The sequence below is a fragment of the Phasianus colchicus genome, chromosome 32 (genome assembly GCF_987193195.1).
Source record: "Phasianus colchicus chromosome 32, bPhaCol1.hap1.1, whole genome shotgun sequence".
Classification (NCBI taxonomy): domain Eukaryota; kingdom Metazoa; phylum Chordata; class Aves; order Galliformes; family Phasianidae; genus Phasianus; species Phasianus colchicus.
In genome coordinates, this window is record NC_143467.1 from 2,766,443 (window position 1) to 2,783,631 (window position 17,189).

Genomic DNA, 17,189 nt, shown 5'->3' on the forward strand with positions numbered 1-17,189 from the left:
GTTACTGCTGCCTTACTGGTGTTACTGGGGGGGGGTTACTGGGGTTACTGGGGGGGTCAGCATGGGGGGGGGGCACCGTGGGGGGGGTGACCGGTTGCTTACTGGTGTTACTGGAGGGTTACTGGGATTACTGGGGGGGGGGGGGGGTCACCATGTGGGGGTGACTGGTGGCTTACTGGTGTTACTGGTGCCTTACTGGTGTTACTGGGGGGGGTTACTGGGATTACTGGGGGGGTCAGCATGGGGGGAGGGGGGGTTAGAGTGGGGGGGTGACGGGTTGCTTACTGGTGTTACTGGAGGGTTACTGGGATTCATGGGGGGGGGGAGGTGACACCATGGGGGGGTGACTGGTGACTTACTGGTGTTACTGGTGCCTTACTGGTGTTACTGGGGGGGGGTTACTGGGATTACTGGGGGGTCAGCATGGGGGGGGGCACCGTGGGGGGTGACTGGTTGCTTACTGGTGTTACTGGAGGGTTACTGGGATTAATGGGGGGGGGGAGGTGACACCATGGGGGGGTGACTGGTGGCTTACTGGTGTTACTGGTGCCTTACTGGTGTTACTGGGGGGGGTTACTGGGATTACTGGGGGGGTCAGCATGGGGGGAGGGGGGGTTAGAGTGGGGGGGTGACGGGTTGCTTACTGGTGTTACTGGAGGGTTACTGGGATTCATGGGGGGGGGGGAGGTGACACCATGGGGGGGTGACTGGTGACTTACTGGTGTTACTGGTGCCTTACTGGTGTTACTGGGGGGGGGTTACTGGGATTACTGGGGGGTCAGCATGGGGGGGGGCACCGTGGGGGGTGACTGGTTGCTTACTGGTGTTACTGGAGGGTTACTGGGATTAATGGGGGGGGGGAGGTGACACCATGGGGGGGTGACTGGTGACTTACTGGTGTTACTGGTGCCTTACTGGTGTTACTGGGGGGGGGGGAAGGGGGGGGTGGCCGCGTGCCGCCCTGCTGACGCCGTTGGGATTTTGGGCATTGGGACAGAGGGGTAAAAATAACGCAGCCGGGGGGGGGGGGGGGGGAAGGGGGGGGGACGAGGACACGGAGCGGCGGTGACAGCAGGTAATGGAAGCATTTGGGGCCGGGGGGGCGAGGGGGGGTCTCCTCTGTGTCACCCTATGGGGTCAATGGGGTCTGGGGTCCCCTCTGTGTCACCCTATGGGGTCTATGGGGTCCCCTCTGTGTAACCCTATGGGGTCTATGGGGTCCGGGGGCCCCTCTGTGTCACCCTATGGGGTCTGGGGTGCCCTCTGTGTCACCCTATGGGGTTTATGGGATCTGGGGTCCCCTCTGTGTCACCCTATGGGGTCAATGGGGTCTGGGGTTCCCTATTTCTCACCCTATGGGGTCTCTGGGGTCTGGGGTCCCTCTGTGTCACCCTATGGGGTCTATGGGGTCTGGGGTTCCCTCTGTGTCACCCTATGGGGTCTATGGGATCTGGGGTCCCTTCTATGTCACCCTATGGGGTCAATGGGGTCTGGGGTTCCCTTTGTGTCACCCTATGGGGTCTGTGGGGTCTGGGGTGCCCTCTGTGTCACCTTATGGGGTCTATAGGGTCTGGGGTCCCCTCTGGGTCACCCTATGGCGTCTATGGGGTCCCCTCTGTGTCACCCTATGGGGTCCGGTTGTCCCTCTTCCCCCCCCCCAAAGTGCAAACAGGAGTTTGGGGTCCAAGGTCGCATCTCCATGGCAACGGCCATCGCCCTCACTTTTGCCCAATTTCACCCTTTTTTGACCCAATCTTCCTCCCACTTTCCCCCATTTCCACCCTTTCACCATTTTTGCCCAATTTCTCACAATTTTTGCCCCAATTTCCCCCCCACTTCTCCCCATTTTCCCCCATTTCCCCTTTTTTTGCCCAATTTCTCCCTTTTTTCCCCCAATTCACCCCACTTTAACCCCATTTTTCCGCTTTTTGCCCAATTTCACCCTTTTTGCCCCAATTCCCCCCCATTTCTCCCCATTTTCCACCATTTTCCCATTTTTTTGCCCAATTTCTCCCTTTTTTCCCCCACTTCTCCCCATTTTATCCCATTTTTTCCCCTTTTTGCCCAATTTCTCCCATTTTTGCCCCAATTCCCTCCCACTTCTCCCCATTTTCCCCCATTTCCCCTTTTTTTGCCCAATTTCTCCCTTTTTTCCCCCAATTCACCCCCACTTTAATCCCCATTTTTCCCCTTTTTGCCCAATTTCTCCCTTTTTTCCCCCAATTCCCCCCTCCACTTCTCCCCATTTTATCCCATTTTTTTCCCCTTTTTGCCCAATTTCTCCCATTTTTGCCCCAATTCCCCCCCACTTCTCCCCATTTTCCCCCATTTCCCCTTTTTTTGCCCAATTTCTCCCTTTTTTCCCCCAATTCCCCCCCACTTCTCCCCATTTTCCCCCATTTTTCCCCCTTTTGCCCAATTTCTCCCATTTTTGCCCCAATCCCCCCCCACTTCTCCCCATTTTCCCCCATTTCCCTTTTTTTGCCCAATTTCTCCCTTTTTCCCCCAATTCCCCCCCACTTTAACCCCCATTTTTTCCCCTTTTTGCCCAATTTCTCCAATTTTTGCCCCAATTCCCCCCCACTTCTCTCCATTTTATCCCCATTTTTTCCCCTTTTTGCCCAATTTCTCCCTTTTTTCCCCCAATTCCCCCCCACTTCTCCCCATTTTCCCCCATTTTTCCCCTTTTTGCCCAATTTCTCCCATTTTTGCCCCAATTCCCCCCCACTTCTCCCCATTTTCCCCCATTTTCCCTTTTCTTGCCCAATTTCTCCCCTTTTTGCCCCAATTCACCCCCACTTTAATCCCCATTTTTCCCCTTTTTGCCCAATTTCTCCTATTTTTGCTCCAATTCCCCCCCACTTCTCCCCATTTTCCCCCATTTCCCCTTTTTTTGCCCAATTTCTCCCTTTTTCCCCCACTTCTCCCCATTTTATCCCATTTTTTCCCCTTTTTGCCCAATTTCTCCAATTTTTGCCCCAATTCCCCCCCACTTCTCCCCATTTTCCCCCATATTCCCCCATTTCCCCTTTTTTTGCCCAATTTCTCTCATTTTTGCCCCAATTCCCCCCCACTTCTCCCCATTTTCCCCCATATTCCCCCATTTCCCCTTTTTTTGCCCAATTTCTCCCATTTTTCCCCCAATTCCCCCCCACTTTAACCCCATTTTTCCCCTTTTTGCCCAATTTCTCCAATTTTTCCCCCAATTCCCCCCCACTTCTCCCCATTTTCCCCCATTTTTCCCCCTTTTGCCCAATTTCCCCCTTTTTCACCCCAATTTGGGTGGCGTGGGAGAATCGGGGGGGGGGGGGGGGGGTGGTTGCGTGACCCCTTGCACACGCGTGTGCGCTCCCCCACAGCTCCGGACACGCGTGTGAATCCAACATGGCTCCCAGGAGCGGTGAGTTGGGGGGATTTTGGGGGGGGGGGGGGGAAACATGGACCCCCCCCACCCCCACACACACACACGTATGTAACACGCGTGTTCCCACAGTGGATCCAGAGGAGCTCCAGCGTTTTCACTATGGTGAGTGGTTGCACACGCGTGTGCGGTTGTGTGTGTGGTTGCGCATGCGTGTGGGGCTGCACGTGTGGCAGTGGGGCTCCTGTGTGTGGCTGTACACACGCGTGTGTGGTTGTGTGTGCGTGGTTGTACACACGTGTGTGGCTGTTCATGTCCTGTTGTACATGCGTGTGCGGCCATACGTGTGTCAGTGGGGCTCCTGTGTGTGGCTGTACACGCGTGTGCAGCTGTGCGTGCATGGTTGCACACGCGTGTGTGGCTGTATGTGTGTGTCAGTGGGGCTCCCATGTGGATCTACATGCGTGTGTGGTTGTGTGTGTGCAGTTGTACACGTGTGTGGAGTTCTGTGTGCGTGGCTGCACATGCGTGTGTGGCTGTACATGTGGCAGTGGGGCTCTTGTGTGGCTGTACACGCGTGTGTGGTTGTGTGTGCGTGGTTGCACACGCGTGTGTGGCTGTATGTGTGTGTCAGTGGGGCTCCCGTGTGGATCTACATGCGTGTGTGGTTGTGTGTGTGCAGTTGTACACACGTGTGGAGTTGTGTGTGCGTGGTTGCACACATGTGTGGGGCTGTACGTGTGGCAGTGGGGCTCCTTTGTGAGTCTACATACGTGTGCGGCTGTGTGTGCGTGGTTGCACACGTGTGTGCAGCTGTACGTGTGTCAGTGGGGCTCCTGTGTGTGGCTGTACCTACATGTGTGGTTGCGTGTGTGCAGTTGTACACACATGTGAGGCTTTACATGTGATTGCACACGCATGTGGTTGTCCATGTGTGATTGTACACGTATGTGTGTGGCTCTACATGTGATTGTACACACGTGTATGTGGCTCTACACGCGACTGTACATGTATGTGAGGCTCTACATGTGATTGCACACGCATGTGGTTGTCCATGTGTGATTGTACACACGTGTGAGGCTCTACACGTGATTGCACACGCATGTGGTTGTCCATGCGTGTTTGTACACACATGTGAGGTTCTACATGCAATTGTACACATGTGTGAGTCTCTACATGCGACTGTACACACGTGTGAGGCTCTACACGTGATTGCACACGCATGTGGTTGTCCATGTGTGATTGTACACACATGTGAGGTTCTACATGCGATTGTACACATATGTGTGAGTCTCTACATGCGACTGTACACACGTGTGAGGCTGTACATGCAATTGTACACACGTGTGAGGCTCTATACGTGATTGCACACGCAAGTGGTTATCCATGTGTGTTTGTACACGTATGTGTGAGTCTCTACATGTGACTGTACACACATGTGAGGCTCTACACGTGATTGCACACGCATGTGGTTGTCCATGTGTGATTGTACACACGTGTGAGGTTCTACATGCGATTGTACACATATGTGTGAGTCTCTACATGCGACTGTACACACGTGTGAGGCTGTACATGCAATTGTACACACGTGTGAGGCTCTACACGTGATTGCACACGCAAGTGGTTGTCCATGTGTGATTGTACACACGTGTGAGGTTCTACATGCGATTGTACACATATGTGTGAGTCTCTACATGCGACTGTACACACGTGTGAGGCTGTACATGCAATTGTACACACGTGTGAGGCTCTACACGTGATTGCACACGCAAGTGGTTGTCCATGTGTGATTGTACACACGTGTGAGGTTCTACATGCGATTGTACACATATGTGTGAGTCTCTACATGCGACTGTACACACGTGTGAGGCTGTACATGCAATTGTACACACGTGTGAGGCTCTACACGTGATTGCACACGCAAGTGGTTGTCCATGTGTGATTGTACACACGTGTGAGGTTCTACATGCGATTGTACACATATGTGTGAGTCTCTACATGCGACTGTACACACGTGTGAGGCTGTACATGCAATTGTACACACGTGTGAGGCTCTACACGTGATTGCACACGCATGTGGTTGTCCATGTGTGATTGTACACACGTGTGAGGTTCTACATGCGATTGTACACACGTGTGAAGCTCTACATGTGATTATACACACGTGTGAGGCTGTACATGCAATTGCACACGTATGTGAGGCCCTACACGTGCTTGCACACGCATGTGGCTGTGCGGGTGCGGTTGCACACGCGTGTGCAAGGCGGTGTCAATGCGGCTCCTCAGATTACGACTCGCTGCGCATCGGGGGCCTCATCTTCGCCGGGGTGCTCTTCATCCTCGGGGTGCTCCTCATCCTCAGTGAGTCACCCCAAAAGCCCCAAATGGGCCCAAAAAACCCCAAAATGACCCCAAAATACCCAGAAATGGGCCCAAAAAACCCCAAAATGACCCCAAAATACCCCAAAATGACCCCAAAAGCCCCCAAATGGGCCCAAAAAACCCAGAAATGGGCCCAAAAATACCCAAAATGACCCCAAAAAACACCAAAATGACCCCAAAAAACCCCAAAATACCCCAAAATGACCCCAAAAGCCCCCAAATGGGCCCAAAAAACCCCAAAATGACCCCAAAATACCCAGAAATCGGCCCAAAAAACCCCAAAATGACCCCAAAATACCCCAAAATGACCCCAAAATACCCCAAAATGACCCCAAAAGCCCCCAAATGGGCCCAAAAAACCCCAAAATGACCCCAAAATATCCCTAAGTGAGCCCAAAAAACCACAAAATGATCGAAAATACCCCCAAAATGGCCCCAAAATACCCAGAAATGGGCCCAAAAAAACCCCAAATGAGCCCAAAATGCCCCAAAATGACCCCAAAATATCCCTAAGTGAGACCAAAATACCCCAAAATGATCGAAAATACCCCCAAAATGACCCCAAAATACCCAAAAATGAGCCCAAAAAAACCCAAAATGAGCCCAAAATATCCCAAAATGAGCCGAAAATGCCCCAAAATGCCCCAAAATATCCCTAAATGACCCCAAAATATCCCTAAGTGGGCCCAAAATACCCCAAAATGAACGAAAATACCCCCAAAATGACCCCAAAATACCCAGAAATGGGCCCAAAAAAACCCCAAATTAGCCCAACATACCCCAAAATGACCCCAAAATATCCCTAAGTGGGCCCAAAAAAACCCAAAATGACCCCAAAATACCCAAAAATGGGCCCCAAAAACCCCAAAATGACCCCAAAATATCCCTAAGTGAGACCAAAATACCCCAAAATGATCGAAAATACCCCCAAAATGACCCCAAAATACCCAAAAATGAGCCCAAAAAAACCCAAAATGAGCCCAAAATATCCCAAAATGAGCCGAAAATGCCCCAAAATGCCCCAAAATATCCCTAAATGACCCCAAAATATCCCTAAGTGGGCCCAAAATACCCCAAAGTGAACGAAAATACCCCCAAAATTACCCCAAAATACCCAGAAATGGGCCCAAAAAAACCCCAAATTAGCCCAAAATACCCCAAAATGACCCCAAAATATCCCTAAGTGGGCCCAAAAAAACCCAAAATGACCCCAAAATACCCAAAAATGGGCCCCAAAAACCCCAAAATGACCCCAAAATATCCCTAAGTGAGACCAAAATACCCCAAAATGATCGAAAATACCCCCAAAATGACCCCAAAATACCCAAAAATGAGCCCAAAAAAACCCAAAATGAGCCCAAAATATCCCAAAATGAGCCGAAAATGCCCCAAAATGCCCCAAAATATCCCTAAATGACCCCAAAATATCCCTAAGTGGGCCCAAAATGCCCCTAAATGACCCCAAAATACGCAAAAATGAGCCCAAAATATCCCAAAATGACCCCAAAATACCCAGAAATGGGCCCAAAAATACCCAAAATGAGCCCAAAATACCCCCTAAAATGAGCCCCAAATACCCCAAAATACCCCAAAATGACCCCAAAATATCCCGAAGTGAGACCAAAATACCCCAAAATGATCGAAAATACCCCCAAAATGACCCCAAAATGCCCAAAAATGGGCCCAAAAAAACCCAACATGACCCCAAAATACCCAAAAATGGGCCCAAAATATCCCAAAATGAGCCCAAAATACCCCAAATGAGCCCAAAATACCCCAAAATGATCGAAAATACCCCCAAAATGGCCCCAAAATACCCAAAAATGGGCCCAAAAAAACCCAAAATGAGCCCAAAATACCCCAAAATGGGCCCAAAATACCCCAAAATGACCCCAAAAGCCCCCAAATGGCCCAAAAAACCCCAAAATGACCCCAAAATACCCAAAAATGGGCCCAAAAAACCCCAAAATGACCCCAAAATATCCCTAAGTGAGACCAAAATACCCCAAAATGATCGAAAATACCCCCAAAATGACCCCAAAATACCCAAAATGAGCCCAAAATATCCCAAAATGAGCCCAAAATGCCCCAAAATATCCCTAAATGACCCCAAAATATCCCTAAGTGGGCCCAAAAAACCCCAAAATGACCCCAAAAGCCCCCAAATGGGCCCAAAATACCACAAAATGACCCCAAAATACCCAAAAATGACCCCAAAATATCCCTAAATGAGCCCAAAATCCCCCTAAATGACCCCAAAAGCCCCCAAATGAGCCCCAAATATCCCTAAGTGGGCCCAAAATACCCAAAAATGACCCCAAAATACCCCAAAATGAGCCCAAATACCCCAAAATGAGCCCAAATTACTCCATAATGTCTCCAAAATCCCCCAAAAGACCCCAAAAGACCCCAAAATGTCCCTCAAATACCCCCCAAAAGACCCCAAAATACCCCAAAATGTCTCCAAAATCCCCCTAAATGACCCCAAAATACCCCAAAATGTCCCTCAAATACCCCCCAAAATGTCTCCAAAATCCCCCAAAAGACCCCAAAATGCCCCAAAATGTCTCCAAAATCCCCCAAAAGACCCCAAAATGTCCCTCAAATACCCCCCAAAAGACCCCAAAATACCCTAAAATGACCTCAGAATCCCCCCAAATGACCCCAAAATATCCCAGGATTCCCTGAATGGCCCCAAAATCCCCCCCCCCAAAACAAAAACCCACCAAAATATCCTAAAATACCCCAAAAAGCCCTAAAATACCCCCAAAAGCCCCCAAATATCCCAAATTACCCCAAAATGCCCCCAAAAGACCCCCAAAAAAACCTCAAATTCCCCCCCCCAAAAAACCCCAAAGGCCCCAAAACTCCCCAAAGAGCCCCAAAATCGCCCAAATTCCTCCAAATGACCCCAAAAATTCCCCCTAAAACCCCAAAACGCCCCATTTTTTTTTTATTCCCCCAACTCAGGTCGTCACTGCCGGTGCAAGTTTGACCAGCAGCCCAAGTAACTGGGAGCACTGGGAGGGACTGGGAGGGAACTGGGAGGGAACTGGGAGGGACTGGGGGGGGCTGGGAGGGAACTGGGAGGGGTACTGGGATAACTGGGAGCACTGGGAGGGAACTGGGAGGGACTGGGAGGGAACTGGGAATGAACTGGGAGGGGTACTGGGATAACTGGGAGCACTGGGAGGGACTGGGAGGGATTGGGGTGGAATTGGGAGGGACTGGGAGGGACTGGGGGGGACTGGGAGGGAAATGGGAGGGACGGGGAGGGACTGGGAGGGAACTGGGGGGGAACTGGGAGCACTGGGAGGGAACTGGGAGGGACTGGAAGGAGACTGGGAGGGAACTGGGAGGGAAATGGGAATGAACTGGGAGGGCTACTGGGATAACTGGGAGCACTGGGACGGACTGGGGGGGCTTGGGGCGGGGAACTGGGAGGGACTGGGAGGGAACTGGGAGGAACTGGGAGCACTGGGAGGGACTGAGGGGGACTGGGAGGGAACTGGGAGGAACTGGGAATGAACTGGGAGGGGTACTGGGATAACTGGGAGCACTGGGAGGGACTGGGAGGAACTGGGAATGAACTGGGAGGGAACTGGGAGGGAAATGGGAGCACTGGGAGGGACTGGCGGGGATTGGGGGGGAACTGGGAGAGACTGGGAGGGAACTGGGAGCACTGGGAGTGAACTGGGAGGGACTGCGAGGGACTGAGGGGGATTGGGGGTGAACTGGGGGAACTGGGAGCACTGGGAGGGATTGGGAGGGAACTGGGAGGAACTGGGAACGAACTGGGAGGGAACTGGGAGAGACTGGGATGGAACTGGGAGAGACTGGGAGGGATTGGGGGGGAACTGGGGGAACTGGGAGCACTGGGAGGGAACTGGGAGAGACTGGGGGGGATTGGGGGGGGAACTGGGAGCACTGGGAGGGACAGGGAGGGAACTGGGAGGGAACTGGGAGGTAACTGGGAGGAACTGGGACTTACTGGTTTGTGTCCCCCCCCAGGACTGGGGAGCCAGATGAGGACGAGGGGCCGCTGAGGCAGTCGATCCGCCGTGAGTCGGGGTCAACCCATTGAATTTGGGGGGGGGGGGGGAAACTGGGAGGGACTGGGATGGAACTGGGAGGGAACTGGGAGGGGTACTGGGGGAACTGGGAGCACTGGGAGGGACTGGAAAGGGCTGGGAGGGAAATGGAAGCACTGGAAGGGACTGGGGGGGGTACTGGGAGGGACTGGGAGGGATTGGGAGGGAAGTGGGGTAACTGGGAGGGAACTGGGAGGGACTGGGAGGGAACTGGGAGGGAACTGGGATGGAACTGGGAGGGGTACTGGGAGAACTGGGAGCACTGGAAGGGACTGGAAAGGGCAGGGAAGGAACTGGAAGGGACTGGGGGGGGTACTGGGAGGGACTGGGAGGGATTGGGAGGGAAGCGGGGTAACTGGGAGGGAACTGGGAGGGACTGGGAGGGAACTGGGAGGCGTACTGGGAGGGGTACTGGGGGAACTGGGAGCACTGGGAGGGACTGAAAAGGGCTGGGAGGGAAATGGAAGCACTGGAAGGGACTGGGGGGGGGTACTGGGAGGGACTGGGAGGGATTGGGAGGGAAGTCGGGTAACTGGGAGGGACTGGGAGGGAAATTGGAGCACTGGGAGGGACTGGGAGGGAACTGGGATGGAACTGGGAGGGAAATTGGAGCACTGGGAGGGACTGGGAGGGAACTGGGATGGAACTGGGAGGGGTACTGGGGGAACTGGGAGCACTGGGAGGGACTGGAAAGGGCTGGGAGGGAACTGTGATAACTGGGAAGGGACTGGGGGGGGCACTGGGAGGGAACTGGGAGGGATAGGGAGGGAAGTGGGGTAACTGGGAGGGAACTGGGAGGGACTGGGAGGGAACTGGGAGGGAACTGGGATGGAACTGGGAGGGGTACTGGGGGAACTGGGAGCACTGGAAGGGACTGGAAAGGGCTGGGAGGGAACTGGAAGGGACTGGGGGGGGTACTGGGAGGGACTGGGAGGGATTGGGAGGGAAGCGGGGTAACTGGGAGGGAACTGGGAGGGACTGGGAGGGAACTGGGAGGCGTACTGGGAGGGGTACTGGGGGAACTGGGAGCACTGGGAGGGACTGAAAAGGGCTGGGAGGGAAATGGAAGCACTGGAAGGGACTGGGGGGGGTACTGGGAGGGACTGGGAGGGATTGGGAGGGAAGTGGGGTAACTGGGAGGGAACTGGGAGGAACTGGGAGGGAACTGGGAGGGAACTGGGATGGAACTGGGAGGGGTACTGGGGGAACTGGGAGCACTGGGAGGGACTGGAAAGGGCTGGGAGGGTACTGGGATAACTGGGAAGGGACTGGTGGGGAGCACTGGGAGGGACTGGGAGGGAACTGGGAGGGAACTGGGGTAACTGGGAGGGAACTGGGAGGGGTACTGGGGGAACTGGGAGGGAACTGGGAGGGAACTGGGGGGGGAACTGGGAGCACTGGGAGGGACTGGGAGGGAACTGGGAGGGGTACTGGGGGAACTGGGAGCACTGGGAGGGACTGGAAAGGGCTGGGAGGGAAATGGAAGCACTGGAAGGGACTGGGGGGGGGTACTGGGAGGGACTGGGAGGGATTGGGAGGGAAGTGGGGTAACTGGGAGGGACTGGGAGGGAAATTGGAGCACTGGGAGGGACTGGGAGGGAACTGGGATGGAACTGGGAGGGAAATTGGAGCACTGGGAGGGACTGGGAGGGAACTGGGATGGAACTGGGAGGGGTACTGGGGGAACTGGGAGCACTGGGAGGGACTGGAAAGGGCTGGGAGGGAACTGTGATAACTGGGAAGGGACTGGGGGGGGCACTGGGAGGGAACTGGGAGGGATAGGGAGGGAACTGGGAGGGAACTGGGATGGAACTGGGAGGGGTACTGGGGGAACTGGGAGCACTGGAAGGGACTGGAAAGGGCTGGGAGGGAACTGGAAGGGACTGGGGGGGGTACTGGGAGGGACTGGGAGGGATTGGGAGGGAAGCGGGGTAACTGGGAGGGAACTGGGAGGGACTGGGAGGGAACTGGGAGGCGTACTGGGAGGGGTACTGGGGGAACTGGGAGCACTGGGAGGGACTGAAAAGGGCTGGGAGGGAAATGGAAGCACTGGAAGGGACTGGGGGGGGTACTGGGAGGGACTGGGAGGGATTGGGAGGGAAGTGGGGTAACTGGGAGGGAACTGGGAGGAACTGGGAGGGAACTGGGAGGGAACTGGGATGGAACTGGGAGGGGTACTGGGGGAACTGGGAGCACTGGGAGGGACTGGAAAGGGCTGGGAGGGTACTGGGATAACTGGGAAGGGACTGGTGGGGAGCACTGGGAGGGACTGGGAGGGAACTGGGAGGGAACTGGGGTAACTGGGAGGGAACTGGGAGGGGTACTGGGGGAACTGGGAGGGAACTGGGAGGGAACTGGGGGGGAACTGGGAGGGAACTGGGGGGGGAACTGGGAGCACTGGGAGGGACTGGGAGGGAACTGGGATGGAACTGGGAGGGAAATTGGAGCACTGGGAGGGACTGGGAGGGAACTGGGATGGAACTGGGAGGGGTACTGGGGGAACTGGGAGCACTGGGAGGGACTGGAAAGGGCTGGGAGGGAACTGTGATAACTGGGAAGGGACTGGGGGGGGCACTGGGAGGGAACTGGGAGGGATAGGGAGGGAAGTGGGGTAACTGGGAGGGAACTGGGAGGGACTGGGAGGGAACTGGGAGGGAACTGGGATGGAACTGGGAGGGGTACTGGGGGAACTGGGAGCACTGGAAGGGACTGGAAAGGGCTGGGAGGGAACTGGAAGGGACTGGGGGGGGTACTGGGAGGGACTGGGAGGGATTGGGAGGGAAGCGGGGTAACTGGGAGGGAACTGGGAGGGACTGGGAGGGAACTGGGAGGCGTACTGGGAGGGGTACTGGGGGAACTGGGAGCACTGGGAGGGACTGAAAAGGGCTGGGAGGGAAATGGAAGCACTGGAAGGGACTGGGGGGGGTACTGGGAGGGACTGGGAGGGATTGGGAGGGAAGTGGGGTAACTGGGAGGGAACTGGGAGGAACTGGGAGGGAACTGGGAGGGAACTGGGATGGAACTGGGAGGGGTACTGGGGGAACTGGGAGCACTGGGAGGGACTGGAAAGGGCTGGGAGGGTACTGGGATAACTGGGAAGGGACTGGTGGGGAGCACTGGGAGGGACTGGGAGGGAACTGGGAGGGAACTGGGGTAACTGGGAGGGAACTGGGAGGGGTACTGGGGGAACTGGGAGGGAACTGGGAGGGAACTGGGGGGGAACTGGGAGGGAACTGGGGGGGGAACTGGGAGCACTGGGAGGGACTGGAAAGGGCTGGGAGGGAAATGGAAGCACTGGAAGGGACTGGGGGGGGTACTGGGAGGGACTGGGAGGGATTGGGAGGGAAGTGGGGTAACTGGGAGGGAACTGGGAGGAACTGGGAGGGAACTGGGAGGGAACTGGGATGGAACTGGGAGGGGTACTGGGGGAACTGGGAGCACTGGGAGGGACTGGAAAGGGCTGGGAGGGTACTGGGATAACTGGGAAGGGACTGGTGGGGAGCACTGGGAGGGACTGGGAGGGAACTGGGAGGGAACTGGGGTAACTGGGAGGGAACTGGGAGGGGTACTGGGGGAACTGGGAGGGAACTGGGAGGGAACTGGGGGGGAACTGGGAGGGAACTGGGGGGGGAACTGGGAGCACTGGGAGGGACTGGGAGGGAACTGGGAGGGGTACTGGGGGAACTGGGAGCACTGGGAGGGACTGGAAAGGGCTGGGAGGGAAATGGAAGCACTGGAAGGGACTGGGGGGGGGTACTGGGAGGGACTGGGAGGGATTGGGAGGGAAGTGGGGTAACTGGGAGGGACTGGGAGGGAAATTGGAGCACTGGGAGGGACTGGGAGGGAACTGGGATGGAACTGGGAGGGAAATTGGAGCACTGGGAGGGACTGGGAGGGAACTGGGATGGAACTGGGAGGGGTACTGGGGGAACTGGGAGCACTGGGAGGGACTGGAAAGGGCTGGGAGGGAACTGTGATAACTGGGAAGGGACTGGGGGGGGCACTGGGAGGGACTGGGAGGGACTGGGAGGGAACTGGGAGGGAACTGGGAGGGGTACTGGGGGAACTGGGAGCACTGGGAGGGACTGGGGAGGAACTGGGGGGGGACTGGGAGGGAAATTGGAGCACTGGGAGGGACTGGGAGGGAACTGGGAGGGAACTGGGAGGGACTGGAAGGAGACTGGGAGGGAACTGGGAGGGAACTGGGAGGGACTGGGAGGGAACTGGGAGGGGTACTGGGGGAACTGGGCGCACTGGGAGGGAACTGGGAGGGACTGGGTCAGGACCCCCCTCCCCCCCCGCCACCAAATTAATTAATCCCCCCCCCCCCCCCAACCTCCCAATTAATCAATTCATTAACCCTTTCCTCCCCACCGCAGGTCTGTCCACCCGGATGAGATGAAAAGGGAGGAAGGGGGGGGGGGGGGGGAGGGGGAGGGGGGAGAGGTCAATTAACAAAGAATTAATTAATAAAGGTTGCACCCCCCAAACTGAGCCTGGTGAGGATCGGGGGGGGGGGGGGGGGGTGTGTGTTTGCATTAATAGGGTTGCATTATGGGGTGTTGCATTATGGGGTGTTGCATTATAGGGTGTTGCAATATGGGGTGTTGCAATGTGGGGTGTTGCATTATGGGGTGCTGAATTCAATGGGGTGTTGCATTATGGGGTGTTGCATTGATTGGGGTGTTGCATTATGGGGTGTTGTATTCATTGGGGTGTTGCAATATGGGGTGTTGCATTATGGGGTGTTGCAATATGGGGTGTTGCAATGTGGGGTGTTGCATTATGGGGTGCTGAATTCAATGGGGTGTTGCATTATGGGGTGTTGCATTGATTGGGGTGTTGCATTATGGGGTGTTGTATTCATTGGGGTGTTGCAATATGGGGTGTTGCATTATGGGGTGTTGCATTATGGGGTGTTGCGTTATGGGGTGTTGTGTTATGGGGTGTTGCATTCATTGGGGTGTTGCATTACAGGGTGTTGCAATGTGGGGTGTTGCATTATGGGGTGTTGCAATGTGGGGTGTTGCATTATGGGGTGTTGCAATATGGAGTGTTGCATTCATTGGGGTGTTGCAATATGGGGTGTTGCATTATGGGCTGTTGCATTCATTGGGGTGTTGCATTATGGGGTGTTGCAATATGGGGTGTTGCAGTATGGGGTGTTGCATTCATTGGGGTGTTGCAATATGGGGTGTTGCAATATGGGGTGTTGCATTATGGGGTGTTGCATTCATTGGGGTGTTGCAATATGGGATGTTGCATTATGGGGTGTTGCATTATGGGGTGTTGCATTCATTGGGGTGTTGCATTCATTGGGGTGTTGCAATATGGGGTGTTGCAATATGGGGTGTTGCATTCATTGGGGTGTTGCATTATGGGGTGCTGTATTCATTGGGGTGTTGCAATATGGGGTGTTGCATTATAGGGTGTTGCAATATGGGGTGTTGCAATGTGGGGTGTTGCATTATGGGGTGTTGCATTATGGGGTCTTGCATTGATTGGGGTGTTGCATTATGGGGTGTTGCATTATAGGGTGTTGCAATGTGGGGTGTTGCAATGTGGGGTGTTGCATTATGGGGTGCTGAATTCAATGGGGTGTTGCATTATGGGGTGTTGCAATATGGGGTGTTGCATTATAGGGTGTTGCATTCATTGGGGTGTTTCATTATGGGGTATTGCATTAATAGGGTTGCATTAATAGGGTTGCATTCATTGGGGTGTTGCATTGATTGGGTTGTTGCAATATGGGGTGTTGCAATATGGGGTGTTGCAATATGGGGTGTTGCATTATAGGGTGTTGCATTATGGGGTGTTGCATTATAGGGTGTTGCATTCATTGGGGTGTTGCATTACAGGGTGTTGCATTCATTGGGGTGTTGCAATATGGGGTGTTGCATTATGGGGTGTTGCGTTATGGGGTGTTGCATTCACTGCGGTGTTGCAATATGGGGTGTTGCATTAATAGGGTTGCATTATAGGGTGTTGCATTATGGGGTGTTGCAATATGGGGTGTTGCATTCATTGGGGTGTTGCATTATGGGGTGTTGCATTACAGGGTGCTGCACTACGGGTTGCTGCATTCAATGGGGTGTTGCAGTGCTGGCTGTTGCTGCATTGGGGGTGTTGCTCTTCCACCTGTTGCTGCTGTTATGGGGGTTGCAGGTCCTGCAGTTGCATTCCCAGCTGTTGCAGTTCCGCCTGTTGTTGCATTGGGGCTGTTGCTGCAGTGAAGGTGTTGCAGGTCCAACTGTTGCAAGTCCACCTGTTGCTGCAGTAGGGCTGTTGCAGCTCCAGCTGTTGCTGCACTGGAGCTGCTGCAACCCCAGCTGTTGCATCGCCAGCTGTTGCTGCATCAGCAGCGTTGCATTGCCAGGTGCTGCAGTGCTGTTGCTGCATTGGGTTGTTGCTCTTCCTCCTGTTGCTGCTTTAGGGGTGTTGCAATCCCAGCTGTCGCTGCACTGGGGCTGTTGCTGCAGTGAAGGTGTTGCAAGTCCAACTGTTGCAACCCCAGCTGTCACTGCACTGGGGCTGCTGCAACTCCAGCTGTTGCATTGCCAGGTGCTGCAGTGCTGCTGCTGCATCGGGGTGTTGCTCTTCCTCCTGTTGCTGCACTGGGGCTGTTGCAGCTCCATCTTTTGCTGCATTAGGGGTGTTGCAACCCCAACTGTTGCACTGCCAGCTCTTGTTGCATCAGCAGTGTTGCATTGCCAGGTGCTGCAATGCCAGGCGTTGCTGCATCAGGTTTTGTTGCTCTTCCTCCTGTTGCTGCACTGGGGCTGCTGCAACCCCAGCTGTTGCATTGCCAGGTTGCTGCAGTGCTGCTGCTGCATTGGGGCTGTTGCTCTTCCTCCTGTTGCTGCAGTGGGGCTGTTGCAGCTCCAGCTGTCGCTGCACTGGGGCTGCTGCAACCCCAACTGTTGCACTGCCAGCTGTTGCTGCATCAGCAGCGTTGCATTGCCAGGTGCTGCAGTGCCAGGCGTTGCTGCATCAGGTTTTGTTGCAGCTCCAGCTGTTGCTGCACTGGGGCTGCTGCAACCCCAGCTGTTGCATTGCCAGGTGCTGCAGTGCTGCTGCTGCATCGGGGTGTTGCTCTTCCTCCTGTTGCTGCAGTGGGGCTGTTGCAGCTCCAGCTGTTGCTGCATTAGGGTGGTTGCAGGTCCTGGTGTTGCACCGCCAGCTGTTGCTGCATCAGCAGCGTTGCATTGCCAGGTTGCTGCAGTGCTGCTGCTGCATCGGGGCCGTTGCAGCTCCGACGATCGCAGCGCCGGCTGTTGCTGCATTGTGGGGGGGGGGAGTTATGGGTGGGGGGGGGGGGGCGGGGGGGGGCTTTGCAGCTGCTGCAATTGCAGGCG

General features: G+C 55.1%; 2 protein-coding genes across 3 annotated transcripts; both read left to right on the top strand.

Annotated features, from left to right (window-relative positions):
- Positions 1-1,032: 1,032 nt before the first annotated feature.
- FXYD1 (FXYD domain containing ion transport regulator 1) lies at positions 1,033-14,266 on the top strand. 2 transcript variants are annotated; one of them, XM_090128207.1, is made up of 7 exons: positions 1,033-1,075; positions 3,360-3,400; positions 3,494-3,526; positions 5,648-5,722; positions 8,714-8,750; positions 9,755-9,804; positions 14,214-14,266. In XM_090128207.1, the coding sequence occupies exons 2-7, from the start codon at positions 3,385-3,387 to the stop codon at positions 14,234-14,236; spliced, it is 234 nt and encodes a 77-aa protein (XP_089984333.1). In that variant the 5' UTR covers positions 1,033-1,075; positions 3,360-3,384; the 3' UTR covers positions 14,237-14,266. The 2 variants fall into 2 exon arrangements, with proteins under 2 accessions (XP_089984333.1, XP_089984332.1); XM_090128206.1 differs by lacking the exons at positions 1,033-1,075; positions 3,360-3,400; positions 3,494-3,526 and adding an exon at positions 5,329-5,472 and having other exon boundaries at positions 5,533-5,722.
- Positions 14,267-15,720: 1,454 nt separating this feature from the next.
- Positions 15,721-16,982, top strand: LOC149914060 (uncharacterized). Its single transcript, XM_090128202.1, has 2 exons — positions 15,721-16,798; positions 16,894-16,982. Exons 1-2 carry the CDS (start codon positions 15,721-15,723, stop codon positions 16,980-16,982), a joined length of 1,167 nt encoding a protein of 388 aa, XP_089984328.1.
- The last annotated feature ends 207 nt before the right edge of the window (positions 16,983-17,189 follow it).